Raw genomic sequence first — 13,846 nt, forward strand, 5'->3', positions numbered from 1 at the left:
TAATTGTTTGCCCATCAATAAGAATCATGAACTGGGATTAGACCATTTGGAAACAGGTTAATTTTATCTTGCTGAGTCTAATAAGTTAACGTTTGTTTAATTTGATTGGATTGCTATTATGACTCTTGATTTTTTTTCTTTCCCTTTTGGTTACAAAACTCAGAATTAGTTAATAGAATATACTCAAGAATTAGTTAATAGAATATAAGCTCCTTGAGGGCAGAGTCTGTTTCATTTTTGTCTCTGTAAGCACATTGCTGGCACACAAGTAAGCACTAAATAAATTCTTAGTGATTAATTTATCACCCTTTCAATCATCTCCTGCCATAAAAAGTTGCTGCCAATGTCACAGAGAAGAAATGATGGATAGAGATGGAAAAGAATTGTTTTGCATTCCAATAAAATATTTCAAATCATGGTTATCTGTGTTTGCTTTCTTTTACATCTAGGCAGAGCCCTAAGAATGGAAAGAAAACCAAGAGGGCCCAAAGCAAATTTGGAAGAGCAAATGTGGTGTTCATCAAACAGCTGCTTACCTAATGGATCACTGTGATAAAAGCCACATGCATCATCAGCACTTTGCTTGCCACTGAAGAAGTGCTTTCCAAAGATGGGGAACCACTGGGCATTACAAAAATTTATAAATCAAATTAGCCATACAGTGGATTGTTCCTTATTTTTTGATTTATCTACATTTGATGAGCTGTCTTGGGGGTGTCTTTCACTGGGTACTGATAGTCTTCCTTCATAGTTTCAAAGATAAATGGATAGCAGTCGCCAGATGATAAATGTAACATTCCTACAAAATCGCAGCGTATACCTATCTTAGTTAGTTCCTTTAAGCTATCGCTGCCCAGATCATGTTCTTGAAATTAGTTTATTAGGACATTGCATTTCTTCAATCATGAAAGGGGGAGGGGGGATGATGCTTAGAACAAGCAGGGTGACGAAGAAAAATGGCTCATAATTAGGAATGGTGATATTTCTGCTATTTGTAAATACCACATATATATAACCTTTTGATGTTACAGCTTGCTTACTGTAATAAGAGCTCTTCAAATGATAAAAATGATTGAGTTCATTGTCACAATGAAATAAGTGACTTTAATTGAGGAAAATCTGCTAGAGTATTGAAAACTCTAATGATATTTTGAAAAGTTACCTGGGTTGTTTGGGTTTTTTTTCTTCCTCCTTAGAGAACTTTTCCATTTAAATGCCATAAGATATTTATCAGAGATGTTTTAAATTGTGATGGCCATGCACTAATTTAATCAAAACTTTATAAGAAAATTGTTTGACTTAACATCTGAAATTTTGTGACTACAGAGATGTATTGCATATATGTGTTTATTTGTAATATATACATATATATGTATATATATACACACACACACACTTCACATCTATATGTATTTATACCCCCAAATATATTTTTAGTGTACCCTCCCCAATAGCTACTTACTGTCTTGTAAAGGAATTATATTTTTCAAAAGGGAGCTCTTGGTTAGATATATTTTGTGTACCCATTGATGAGTCATTAAATGATACTAATACCTCTACATAAGTGAATATACTTCTTTCTGTGTAAGCTTTCTTCTAACCCTGCTTCTCCTGGGCCCTATCTTAATCCTAAACATAATTTAAAATTTAAACATTGCAACTTAATGCAGATACATGCAGTTTTCTTTCTAATCCTGACAACAAATGATAAGTTTGCAGACTATGCACCAGAGAATTACTTTATGGTATGCTATATTCTTGCACTCACTCTTGGAGCAGCTGCTTATAAACTTTGTAAGTTGGTGTGCTTTTCTGCATCTTAGTATTCTTAATGTAAACAACTTGTATTTTTATAGCATGTGATCACTAAATATGGGACTTCTTTGCATGAGGCATATTCTTAGGGCATTTTCTCAGAGTACCCTGGAAAACCTTTTTGATGTGTATGCAGACACACACAGACACACATATGTTCCACACGTATAGGACTATCTGAACTATTAGACCTATTCCAAGAGAAGTGAGGCACTTGGGACTGTAAGCAGGTAGTTTATACAAAATGTAAAGAGTAACAGAAAAACCATCTAGGCTGTTTTCAAAAGACCTTGTGTGATTTATTCAATGTGTAGATTATTTCAAAGAACTTGTTGAAGATTAAAACTAGGCTTATCAGACCAGATATTTGTAGTCCGATAGTATATCCAAAAAAGAAAAAATGCAATATTCATTTCTAATCCATAAAAACTAGAGACTTGATCCATAATCTATCCAAATAAAAAGGTTAGACAGGAAGTTTGCATATCATTGGTTGATTGGCAAGAGAGAGTAGGTTGAAAGTCATATTCTATTACTGTAAATCCAAGGATTTGTCTAATTAAGTATGGTTGAATACTTGAGCCCTATACTGCAATTTTTGAAACTGTTTGAACAGATTTTTATTGGATATGGATTTAATTCATACCCCATTTCATTAAGACTTGAAAACGACAATAACAACAACAATAAAGGTGAAGTTTAAGGTCAAGGATGAGTTTGAGTTCTTAGTACTATGAGACTCATAACATGTATGTTGTAAAAAACTAGTGACTCAGATTAAATGTTTCCCTAGGAATTCTTAATTTCCCATAAAAAATCTGATGTGCTCATACTAAAAGTGTGTTATTCTAAATTCATTTAAGGTGCAATATTTATCCTTTGCTTTGTCAATTAAATAGTAGAAGTAAGTGGATCAGTTAGTGCATTAGTTCCAGTGAATAATTAATTTTTGGAAGTGAATTATATTTGGACCATCAAGGAAAGAACTGTTTCAAGATGCTGCAAGTTAACTAAACATTGTATCTGTGTAATAGTTATTTAATATATAATCTAGGACTATCCAAACCACCAGATGACATACTCATGGTGAGTATGAACCAAACTTCTTTTTCTTTCTTTCAATTAAATTCATTATTTAAAAAAAAGCATCTACTACTTACAAGGTACTGTTCTAAATGTGAGGAAGCAATAAAATAAAAATACATAGTTGCTACCCTCAAGGAGTTCATGGTCAGATACAGGAATAAAAAACAAATATTAACATTTATGTCACAAGGCAGAATCTACTAAGGACAAAAGTGGAGTGAGCTAGACAAAGTACTGTAAGAAATAAGAGGAATAATTGATCATGCTCTATTGAAGAAAACATTCATCAAAGAAGAGGCACTTGAGCTGACCCTTGAAGAAAGAACTATTTTAGCAGATACAACTTTGATGTGGATCAAACACTTTAATTATCATGGGATTGTATTGACCAATCTCTTAAAGATCAAGGTAGGTTAGGGATGAATTATGATTATGGGAACAACAGTTACAAATTTCAAATGTTAGGACAATCATTAAAGAAAAATTTTCAAGTGAGTTTATGTTGGAAACAATTTTAAGGCAAAAGAGGCTTGATGGAGAAAAAATCAAATTCTGTGTCTTTTAATCAGATGCCCTAGAGTCTTCTGTTGCTTCCAGAATGTTAAACAGAATATTTAGTTAAGAATTTTTTTTTGTTTTTCAGGTCTTTAAGTGTTATATCAGATACACAAAACAGATTTCAGATTTTTAAAAAAATAAAAAACTTCTAATTTGACACCCATAGTTTCATATTTTCTTTAAAATGCTTTAAAAACAAGGTAAACTGACTCTATAGAAAACAACAGGTTCTGTTTTTACTTCTTTATAAATGTTTTTCTTTTTACTGTCATTCTCCATACTGCTTTGTATCCCCTATTGCTGCTTTTTTCTTTAGCTTTGTTCATGAAATAAGTTGCATACCTGGTGGTAAATCTATCAACAAAAGGATATATGTGAGCTGCTTTAAAATATACATTTGAAATAGGGAGTCTTCTCTTACCAACAATATTCCCTCTTCTACACCACTTTTGTATTTCTGTACAAAGCAAAACTTCCTGTTTAGGTCTAGTCAACTGCTATATTTGAGCTAGCCACATGTATGTGGTAGCTTAAATGTTAATGAGACAGTCTTATAAACAGTGTAATAAAAGGAGAAACTAATGAATAGAAACCTGGAAAAGAGTTTAACTTGTCTCAGGAAAATATCAGTCAATATAACACAAAGTAGTAGTAACAGTTCCTCATATGAGATCAGTGTTTCCTTGGCTGCCTGAGCACATGGATGCTGTGTAGTTGGTGAGAATTTTCTTTCTGTTAAGGTAACAACAAGTAGTGGATAAAATTCTGGATTTAAGAGTTGGGAAGATCTGTGTTCAAATCCTCAGCCTGACTAGTTAAGTGAGATTGGGCATGTTACTAATCTATATGCTTCTAAGGTAATGCCTAGGACTTTACTGCAAAGGAAACGATATGTGAGCCATTGGGGATTTTGATCTTCAGAAGAAGAGGGAATTCTCAGACTCAGAACTTTCTTACACTGATGAAATCACTCATTCTTCACATATCCAGGTAGCAGAGTCCAAGGACAATCTTAGCCTATGTGGAGATATGCAGATCAACATTTCACTTTAAAGGTTAGCAATACCTGAAATTCATCCCATCACTCACTTTCAGCCACAGATATTGGTAAATTATATGCTCTCGTTGCATTGTGGTATCATGGGAACAATGCCTTTAAACCTTGGGCAAATCACTGAACACCCCCTCCCTCACTCTTAATTACCTCATTTGTAAAATGAGGAAATTGGACTGATGACCTTTAAAGGTCCCTACCATATATCTGTGATCTTATGGTCTTATCAATAAGTAAATGTATTAAGACAGCTTTGAGGTATAATGTTAGAGTGCTGACTTGGAGTTGGAAAGATGAGTTTTTGAATCCTGTCTTACACTTACTAACCATATGCAAATCATTTAATCTCTGCCTTTTCTCATCTGAAAATGATAATGATAGCACCTACTTCACAGAATGCTTGTGAAGCTCAAATGAGTTAACATGTAAATTTTCCCCAACCTTAAGGTGCCATATAAATACCAACTAAATACTAGTTATTATTCTGTGTTTGGTGCTAGAGATAACCAAAACAACCAAAAAAAAAAAAAACATTTCAAGGACCATACATTGTCTTGGGAATGAATTTTGGTGGTGAAGGGAAAAGAAGGTTAGGGAAACTTGAAGATCATGTCATGTCTTCACTACCTCCAAATCACAGGCTAGATAGAGCTAACCAAAGGGCTGCTAACTATCAATTTCTGTGATAGATAACTACTACCAAATCTATTAGCATGCTGAAATTGTAGAGGGAAAAATCTAGGTTTTATTATACTTAAGCATAGTTTCAGAATTCAAAAAAGTAATACTGAACTTAGAATGGAGTTTCTGACAAATCTAAATCAGTGAGACAAAGAAATTGTTTTTAACATGCAACAATCTTTTAGACCTAGTCAAACATTCATTATCTGATGCTTCCTCCAATCAAGTTGAACATACTAAGAACAAGTTAATAAAAAGTAAGTTACAGCTTTGAATACTGGGATTACAAAATCCTACACTTCCAAAACTATAAGGCTACAGTCTAAAGAAGTTACAGAGGGCTAATCAAGGGGAAGAGATTTACATGTCACAGAAATAACCAAAGGTTCATCTTCAGGGAACTAGTTAAATACAGCAGGCTTTTAATTTTTTTTTTTTTTTTTTGGTAAATGCTGGATTGTTATCTCAAGAGTGTAAAAAGTCTTAATATCATTCCATGAGTCAGGTTTTAGCCAGATGAGGCTAATATAAAAAGGAAATAGATTTCAACTAGCCAAACGTTCCAATAGGAATTGCATAATAAAATTGAATAGGATATAAAAAAATTCTCATAACACTACTAATGATTCAAGAAAATACCAAAACCACCAAGATATATGTGATCAATCCCATGGGCCAGGTTTTCCAAGTTTTCGAAATCAGACTATAAAATCCAGGCCAAGGGAAGTAGTTTATTATGTTTGTTGCTACTCTGAATTGAGAAACCGAGCATTTATTTTCTAATTAAGTCAGAATAATATTTCTAGTAGAAACTAGAATAGAATTTCTAGTAATTTCTGTTAAAGAAGTTATTTTGTTAACTAAAACAACATATATATTTCACTATAACAAGGATTCTGATATGTTGGTATAGGAACTAATTTCCCCAACTCAGATTCTACATGTTCTATTATGTTTTAGAGAGATGCCCGTGGCTCTAGGAAAGTGAAAGATTTGGGCTCACAGGGCTAGTGAATTTCAGAGGCAGAATTTCAAACATGAGTCTTCTTGACTCCAAACCCAGCACTCTAACTGCAGTCATACTGCCTCTCTAACAATTTATATTATTTGCAAATAATGTTAATTTTCATTCCTCTAAGTGCAAACAAAGGTGCTTAGGAAGTTGTCATTGTATCTGAAAGATAGAATAGGACCTTTGCTCATGCTTTCTCTTCTTTGTTAGAAATCCAAGCCATTAGAATTACAAATTGATTTGCTGCTATTGAATTTCAGTGAAAGAAAATCTTTGTAGAAGCTAGAAGTGTGTGTCTCTGCACCTTTGCTACTTGCCCACATGCATGCTGGGCATGTAACAGCAGGAAGATTCACAAATAGGCAAAATGCCTTTCTTATACATTAAAAAACCATGAAGAAGGTATTTGCTTAAAACAGTTCTTAACCTGGGGTTCCTTTGAGTAGATTTCAAGTGGCCTATGATAACTAGGCCCTTGTTTGGGAAAAAAAATGCATTTTTATTTCAACATAATCTGTTTTATGTATGTCTTTATGCATGTTAAGACATGTTTCTTAGAAAAGGTCCATAAATCTTACCAGACTTTGGGTGGAGCCATGACACAAAAATAATTAAGACCCTCTTGCATTAAATCATTGGAAATTTAAATAACTTAATTCAATAATAATGAACTGAATGGGTGTCTTTAAACAACACTATCTTGAATGCCTCTTATGTAAGCAGGAATATGAAACTGAACAAAAGTTATATCTTCTGTGGAACTTTCTGACCTAAGGAGTCAATATTTGTAGAGTTAAGACATGTATTTGAAAACTCATTGGCTTTAAAATGTTGGGACTTAATATTGCTAATGAAAACATATACACACATATACATACATACATACATCTTTTTTAGTGATAAAATCAAACAAAATATTTTATTTTTATATTGTTACAGATTAATAGAATGCCAGTCTTCCAGTCAGGAAGACTTGAATTAACATTTTGCTAGAGATACTAGTTTTTGTGTCCCTGAGTGAATCACTTAACCTGTTATCAGCCTCATTTATCATTCATCATTCACAAAATAGAGATATAATCATACTTACCTAATAGGTCTGTTACAAGATCTAATAGGTCTGTTACAAGAATCAAATGAGATGATAGATATATATCTTAATATCTATTTAGATATAAGATCTATCTATATAGATACAAACTATATCTTAAAGTATTATATAAATACCTTAAAGCACTATATCAATGCTAGCTATTTTCTTTATCATTTTCTTCATTATTATTATTATTATTATTATTATTATTATTATTATTATTATTATTACTATTGGACTACTTTCTGTTTTGTCTTGTATCCTCAGTGCCTTATACATTTTTTTTTTGTGAGGAGATCAGATGTGGTTTCATAGCTCACACACTTGTTAGTGCATAGCTTACAGAGAACTCCTGATGAGGATAGTTGCTATGCAGAGATGCAAGTTGGAGCCTTCATTACCATTTATTGACTTAGAGAGTTGTCTTATACAGGCATGGTAGGTACCTGAGAAATGAAGAGACTATTAGGTGGCACAATGGAGTTTTGGAATGAGAATGATTAGTTCAAATCCTGCCTCAGGCATCTAGTAGTTATATAAGGTAATTAGCCTCTTTGCCTAGGTTTCCTTATTTATAAAGTGGGTTCAGTAATGGCATCTACTTCCCACAGTTGTGAGGTTCAAATGAGATGAAATGTAAAGCACTTTGCAAACCTTAAAGTGCCTTATTATTTTTGGTTTGGATATTATAAAAACCACCAACAGGAAAAAATAGATCTGACTCCAAATTAAAATTAAAATCATCCACTTATTGGCTTTTTTTCATAAAAATAACTTCAGTACATGAAAGATCTATTGCTGAGGATTACCTTAGTGAAAGTTCTATACCAACCTCTAAAACTGAATTTACAATAGAAAGATAAATACCTCTAAAAGTCTGTACTATGTGTTTTGATGTGATCTTTTCTTCATCAATCAAGATTCCAGTAGAAGAGGAGGGAAAATATCTTCTTGACTGTAATTGTCAAATATAATTGCCAAGATAAAATGCTCCTCTGATTTTAGATTTTCTTGCTGCAGTTGCTTGTAGCAACTTTCTTTTTTAAAAAAGAAAATTGAGATTTGTCCCTTCTCCTCTGTAAACAAGTAATACATGTGTTTTTATAGCATGTGACAGCTCTCTCTATCCCCTATTTCCTAGAATTCTACCTCAGTCCTCTGGTTTTTACATTATTTTTATAAAATATTTGTTCCTCTCAATCATTTAGTGCTCAAGGGTCCAATCATAGTGTTTTGTTTTTGAAAACACCCTAATATTATGCAGGACAATAGAATATAATTCTAGATAATTCTACAGTTCCTGAGATAGTGATTCCCTCTTTCTGGGGAAATGCCATATCACTAATCACTGTTTACCCATTTTCCTGGTCAAATAACCAGAAGGGTGTGGAAAAGGTTGGGAAAAGAATTTTATTTTGCTTTTGCTTTTGATCACAGTGTATGAGAAGTTTGAAGAGTTCAAAAGGTCTTGGTGATACTATTTTATTTTGAAGGTTCCATCTAAAATGAGAGTTCACCCAAAATGAAAAATTGATAGGTTTGTTATGATCTTAGCAAGGTAAGAGCTGGGCTAACTACTGTAATTGTCATCTGAACTCTTCTTCCAACTACTGAATTTGTTTTTGTCTTTGTATTCCCAGCACCTATTAGTGAGAGTTACTTAATAAATGTTTGCTGAATGGAATTTAATGGAATTTTTTTAAGTTTTGTGATGCCAGTGAATAATCTTGCCTTGAGGTCTGTACTTGACTTTTTGACTCCTTTTTTTCCCCTTTCACTGCTCATGTTTCAAAGCTGTCAAATTTAAATGCACACAAACCAGTTCATGTTAATTTGTTTCAACCCTCATCATGTGGATTCAGGTTTTCAAGTTCTCTTGTTTTCCTTCCTGTCAACTCTTTTTATGTTATATGCCAGTGACATCACCAAGGCTCCAATATTAACAAGCTGCACCAGTTTAGCTAGGTCCAGAAATAAGCATAGCCCAGTCCAGAGACTGTGTCCTTTATAGCTCAGGTCTAAATGCAGTCTAATTTGGGGCCACCTGGGTGATCCTAGACCTTACTTGTCATTTTCCTATCTTTCTTACTGTTCATCTTTAATGGTGAGTGACCCAGGAACCATTTACCCCTTGCCACCACAACTTGACCAAGGCTAATATCAGAAATGATGTTAGAGGCATTATTTTCCACTTTTCAAGACAGTCTAGGAATCAGAATAAATTGAGTGTTTTGAATGACAATTTCAGTTATATTTTTGAGGCACATAATAAATATTTATTATTACCCATTCACAGTTAGAAATGGGGAAAAAATGAATACTGATAGGTTTTCCATTCTATCTCTGCATAGGCTATGCAAACAAAATCTTTGTAGATAGGTATTTAGCAAAAAAAAAAGACTACAACACCCAAATCATGGACAGTGACTGAAGGGAAAAAGATGGAACCCTTTATTGTCACACCCTGATTGAAAGCAACAAGCTGCCTTCAAGGAAAACCATCTCCTGAGGGACTCATTTCCTCAGGTATAGATTGTGGCAGAACTAGGAAATGAATAAACAGCCACATTTGCAACGAAGAAGGACAGAAGATCTCTTTAAACTGAAATTGGATAGAGGCAGGCAAAGTGACAAGTTGATGATAAGTGGGATTGGGTAGTAGTCTGGCAGACAGTAATCAAAGGGACAGCTGTCGCCCCGAAACAAATCATTTTAGCAGAGCATATATTTTAAGTCTGATGGAAAGCTGCTTTTTCTAATGTTTTTCATTATCTTCTCAAACTGTTTATTAGTCACTCACATGCACATGGTCTTCCATTAGTTTAGTAACACTGTAGTTGCTAATGTTCCTGTTGCTGATTTGAAATAGCCTCCCTCCCTCACATGCATTGGAAGATGAAAGGCAAAAAGGCAGGGAAATCTCCCTTTTTCCCTCTTCTGGTCCTTGAAGTGGGAGGGAGAAGAAAGATGTGTTTGTTACTGGGTAGAAAATGTGAGGATGAAAAATACCTCTCCTGGTTCCTTGCCCCCTTTTGAAAGGACAGAGTAGGCAGATTTTTGTGAAATTCTGGGTGGGGTGGCAAGGGTCAATATTATGTGGACAGAGAACTGGAGAAGGACATTCCTGAACACAGGAGATGGCACAGGAGACCTGATAATCAGAAGATGATTCAGTAAACCATCAGGATCAGAGTTGCCATCAGGAAGGAAATTGGGTATCTCAGAGAAGCAGGGTTGAACAATGAATAAGGAACTGTATTGAGGGTGACAGGGTTGAAATCCCACCTTAGGCAATTGCAAGTTAAATCACCTTAGACAGATCGCTTTATTTCTCCTTCCATTTCATCATCTGGAAAATGAAGGGGGTTGGATTTGATGGCTTCTCTAGGTCTTTCTGAGCCTAAAATCAGGAAGATTAACCTTCCTGGTTTCAAATCTGGCCTCAGACCCTTACTAGCTGTGTGATCCTGGCTAAGTCACTTAGCCTCATTTGCCTCAGTTTCTCATCTGTAAAAGGAGGTTGAGAAGGAAATGGCAAATCTCCAGAATCTCTATCAAGAAAACTGCAAATGAGGTCATAGAGTTGGACTTGACTGAACAGTTGCTGTTGTTGCTTTAATCACAGTAACAAAGTGTTTCTTAACTTAATGTTTACCACATACCAATAGGAGAGAGAGACCATCTTCAAAGAATCAAAGGCAAAAAATGGGATAATCTTAGCAATAAACCATCTGCATAAGCATTCCATAGACTGACCTATCTTTCATGTTAGAACTTTTAAAAGGAGATTTCTTGATAGCCAGTTCAACAGATATTTCCTTAAATGCTCACTCTGTCCTCAAAATTATTTGGTATATGTTGAAAAACTCAGAAGAGAAGGATGGGAGCAGATGATAAGAAACAAACAATTTTCAACAGCAATCTAGAGTTTGATAAACTTAGATACTTAAGGGGGTTTTTTGGAGGGGAGGGGGAAAGGCAAGAACTGCCTGAAAATCAATTTGGCAGAAATTGGTTCAGACTAAGATCTTACACCATGTAACCAAAAAGCTCAAAATGTCTATGTGACATGAATATAAAAGGTTACACCATGAAAAAAATTAGAAGAGATGTTGGGGTGCCCTCTATTGAGGGCACTCTATTGAGGGCAGCATCACTGCCCCAAAGAAGGGGTAGAGAGCATAAAAAAAGATATAAAATTTGTCTAATAATAGCTAACATATGGTACTATGTAAATCCTTTACAATCCTTACAACAATCCTGGGAGGTTGAGGCTATTATTATTTTTATTTTACAAATGAGGAAACTGAAACAGTGATTAGGTACCTTGCCTCTTATCACACAGATATTAAGTGACTGAGATCATATTTGATCTGAGGTCTTTCTGATTTCAGGCCCAGTACTCTATCCACTTTGCCACCTAGTTGCCCAGCTAGGTTTAAAAAGGTTTTGCATGAATATAATAAATGAAGACAGAATTTGAAGAGAAATGGTAGTACAAAAATCATTTTCATTATGTATCATTGATTAAGTCTGGGGTTCAATATATATACAAAATTGATTACAAGATATAATACTAATAGCCATTTCCCAATAAATAAGTAGTTAAAGGATACTAATGGTATTCAAAGAAGAATAGCAAACTACAAATGGCAAAAGGACAGTCTGTTACCAATCACAAATAATAAGAGAAGTTCATATTAGAACAATTCTGGTTTCATCTGGTATCAAGCAAGAAAGACAAAATATGGAGCAAAGCAATGTAGCAGTAGCTGTGGAAAAACAGGCACAAGATTCTGCTGCTTGTTAATATATTTGTGAAGTGGTCCAACAATCTAATTATCATTTTGGAATCAGGCAAAAAAAATTCTTCCCAACACTTTTTCGGATAAAGAACCAATAATGATAGCTATCATTTATGTAGTGCTATTACATTTCTAACATTCTGCTTGACCCTTGACAAATCATCGATTTTCACTTTCCTGAGTAAATTCAGGCTCCTTAGTCATGTTAATCAATTGACTAATAAATACACATTGAATACTAAATTGTCATAGTGGATAGAAAGTTGGATTTGGGGGCAGGAAGACCTGAGTTGAATTCCTGTGTTAGATATTTAGTAGATGTGTGACCTTGAACAAGTAATTTGAGCAAGTCCTCATCTGTAAAAATAGGACTAATTATGACCCCTTCCTATCATTGTTATTGTGAGGGTCTAATGAGATAATATTTGTATAGCATTTTGCATTATTTTGCATTATTATTATGCAGACCCTTTTGGGGTTATATAGCATAAAGTATGCTCTATGCTTCCAAAGGAGGTTATAATCTGCACTTTTCCATTACTGGAGGCATTGAAAAGAGAAGCTGGAAAAGCATTTTTGAAGTCCCTTCTAATTCTAAGATCCTTTTGTTAGTGTTAGACAAAAATTATATCCCACAATTACAGAAATACCAAAGTTAGCCCTGGTTCTGCTGCAGGGCCTAAAACTGGTTTTTCCTTACCTTTACTGATGGAATTGTGTTGGGACAAGCAGTACTTTCTGTAAGTCTTTGAAAAACCACATGTAGGACAGATTAACCTAAAAATCCCTAAGTTATTTTCCTTAATATTTAAGTAAAAAGAAGTACTGTGGAAAAGTAGACAGGAAGACACATGCTGAAGGTCTGCCTCTGAAGCATTGCAGCTGTATCTGTCCATGGGCAAATTACTTCACCTCCTAGCACTCAGAGCAGTTTTCAGAAACTAATATAAACCACAATTCTTTGCTTATCTGCATCGATACAAGGAGGTTCCATACCAGAGTCCCCAAACTGGTAAAACAACAGGCCTAGATACAATGATAATAATGGTAATGGTAATAATAAAAATAACTACTAGAGTCCTAAAATATATTTGACAGCATCACTCACATCCTTGAAAATTCCTGGATCACTATGAAAAACAGAAAAGTGTCTGATGTCCATTTTTCTTTTCCTATATATAGGTTAATAACTTGTTTAAATTTTGATTGATATAAAACAAGATAATTTTTTTAAAATCCTTACTTTTAGTTAATTTAATCACAATTGATCCTTACTACAACACTGTAATGTATTTGACAGATGTGAAAACTGAGCTAAGAGAGATTAAATGACTTGTCTAGACCACACCATTAATGTTGGATTGGCATTTGAACTCAGATCCCCCTGATTCCAGACTCCATACCACCTACTTGTCTTCCCAAACACATGCGCCTTTCCCAACCCTGTTCCTAGTTCACAGATTTCCAAACCATGCTGTCTTTAAATATATTTTCCTAATTGTTGGGAATCTCCTTGCTTTGCAACATCCAAGGCTATTCTGGAATGACCCTTTGTAAAGCCTTTCCTCTTCTCCCAATTGGTGAGTTCCTCCAGAACCTGCATTTTGTAAAGGTTCCCAGACTGACCTTTATTTCCCTCCTCCTCGTTCTTGACTTCAGAGTTCAATTTATTCCATTCCCCCAGCCGTTCACCTCCTCTTTCTGCTTCCTTTCTCCATTAGAAATAAGCTCCTTGAGAGAAA

The 13,846-nt window shown here is 34.4% G+C and overlaps 1 protein-coding gene across 2 annotated transcripts in view; it reads left to right on the top strand.

Annotated features, from left to right (window-relative positions):
- The window catches only part of SH3BGRL2 (SH3 domain binding glutamate rich protein like 2), an 86,349-nt gene extending 84,785 nt beyond the window's left edge, over positions 1-1,564 (top strand). For both annotated transcript variants that reach the window (XM_074237379.1, XM_074237380.1), the window contains one exon: positions 450-1,564. In XM_074237379.1, coding sequence (XP_074093480.1) covers positions 450-540 — 91 coding nt within the window. In that variant the 3' untranslated portion in view covers positions 541-1,564. The remainder of the gene's footprint in view (positions 1-449) is intronic.
- Positions 1,565-13,846: the final 12,282 nt, after the last annotated feature.

The sequence above is a fragment of the Macrotis lagotis genome, chromosome 5, assembly GCF_037893015.1.
Source record: "Macrotis lagotis isolate mMagLag1 chromosome 5, bilby.v1.9.chrom.fasta, whole genome shotgun sequence".
NCBI classification, from domain to species: domain Eukaryota; kingdom Metazoa; phylum Chordata; class Mammalia; order Peramelemorphia; family Peramelidae; genus Macrotis; species Macrotis lagotis.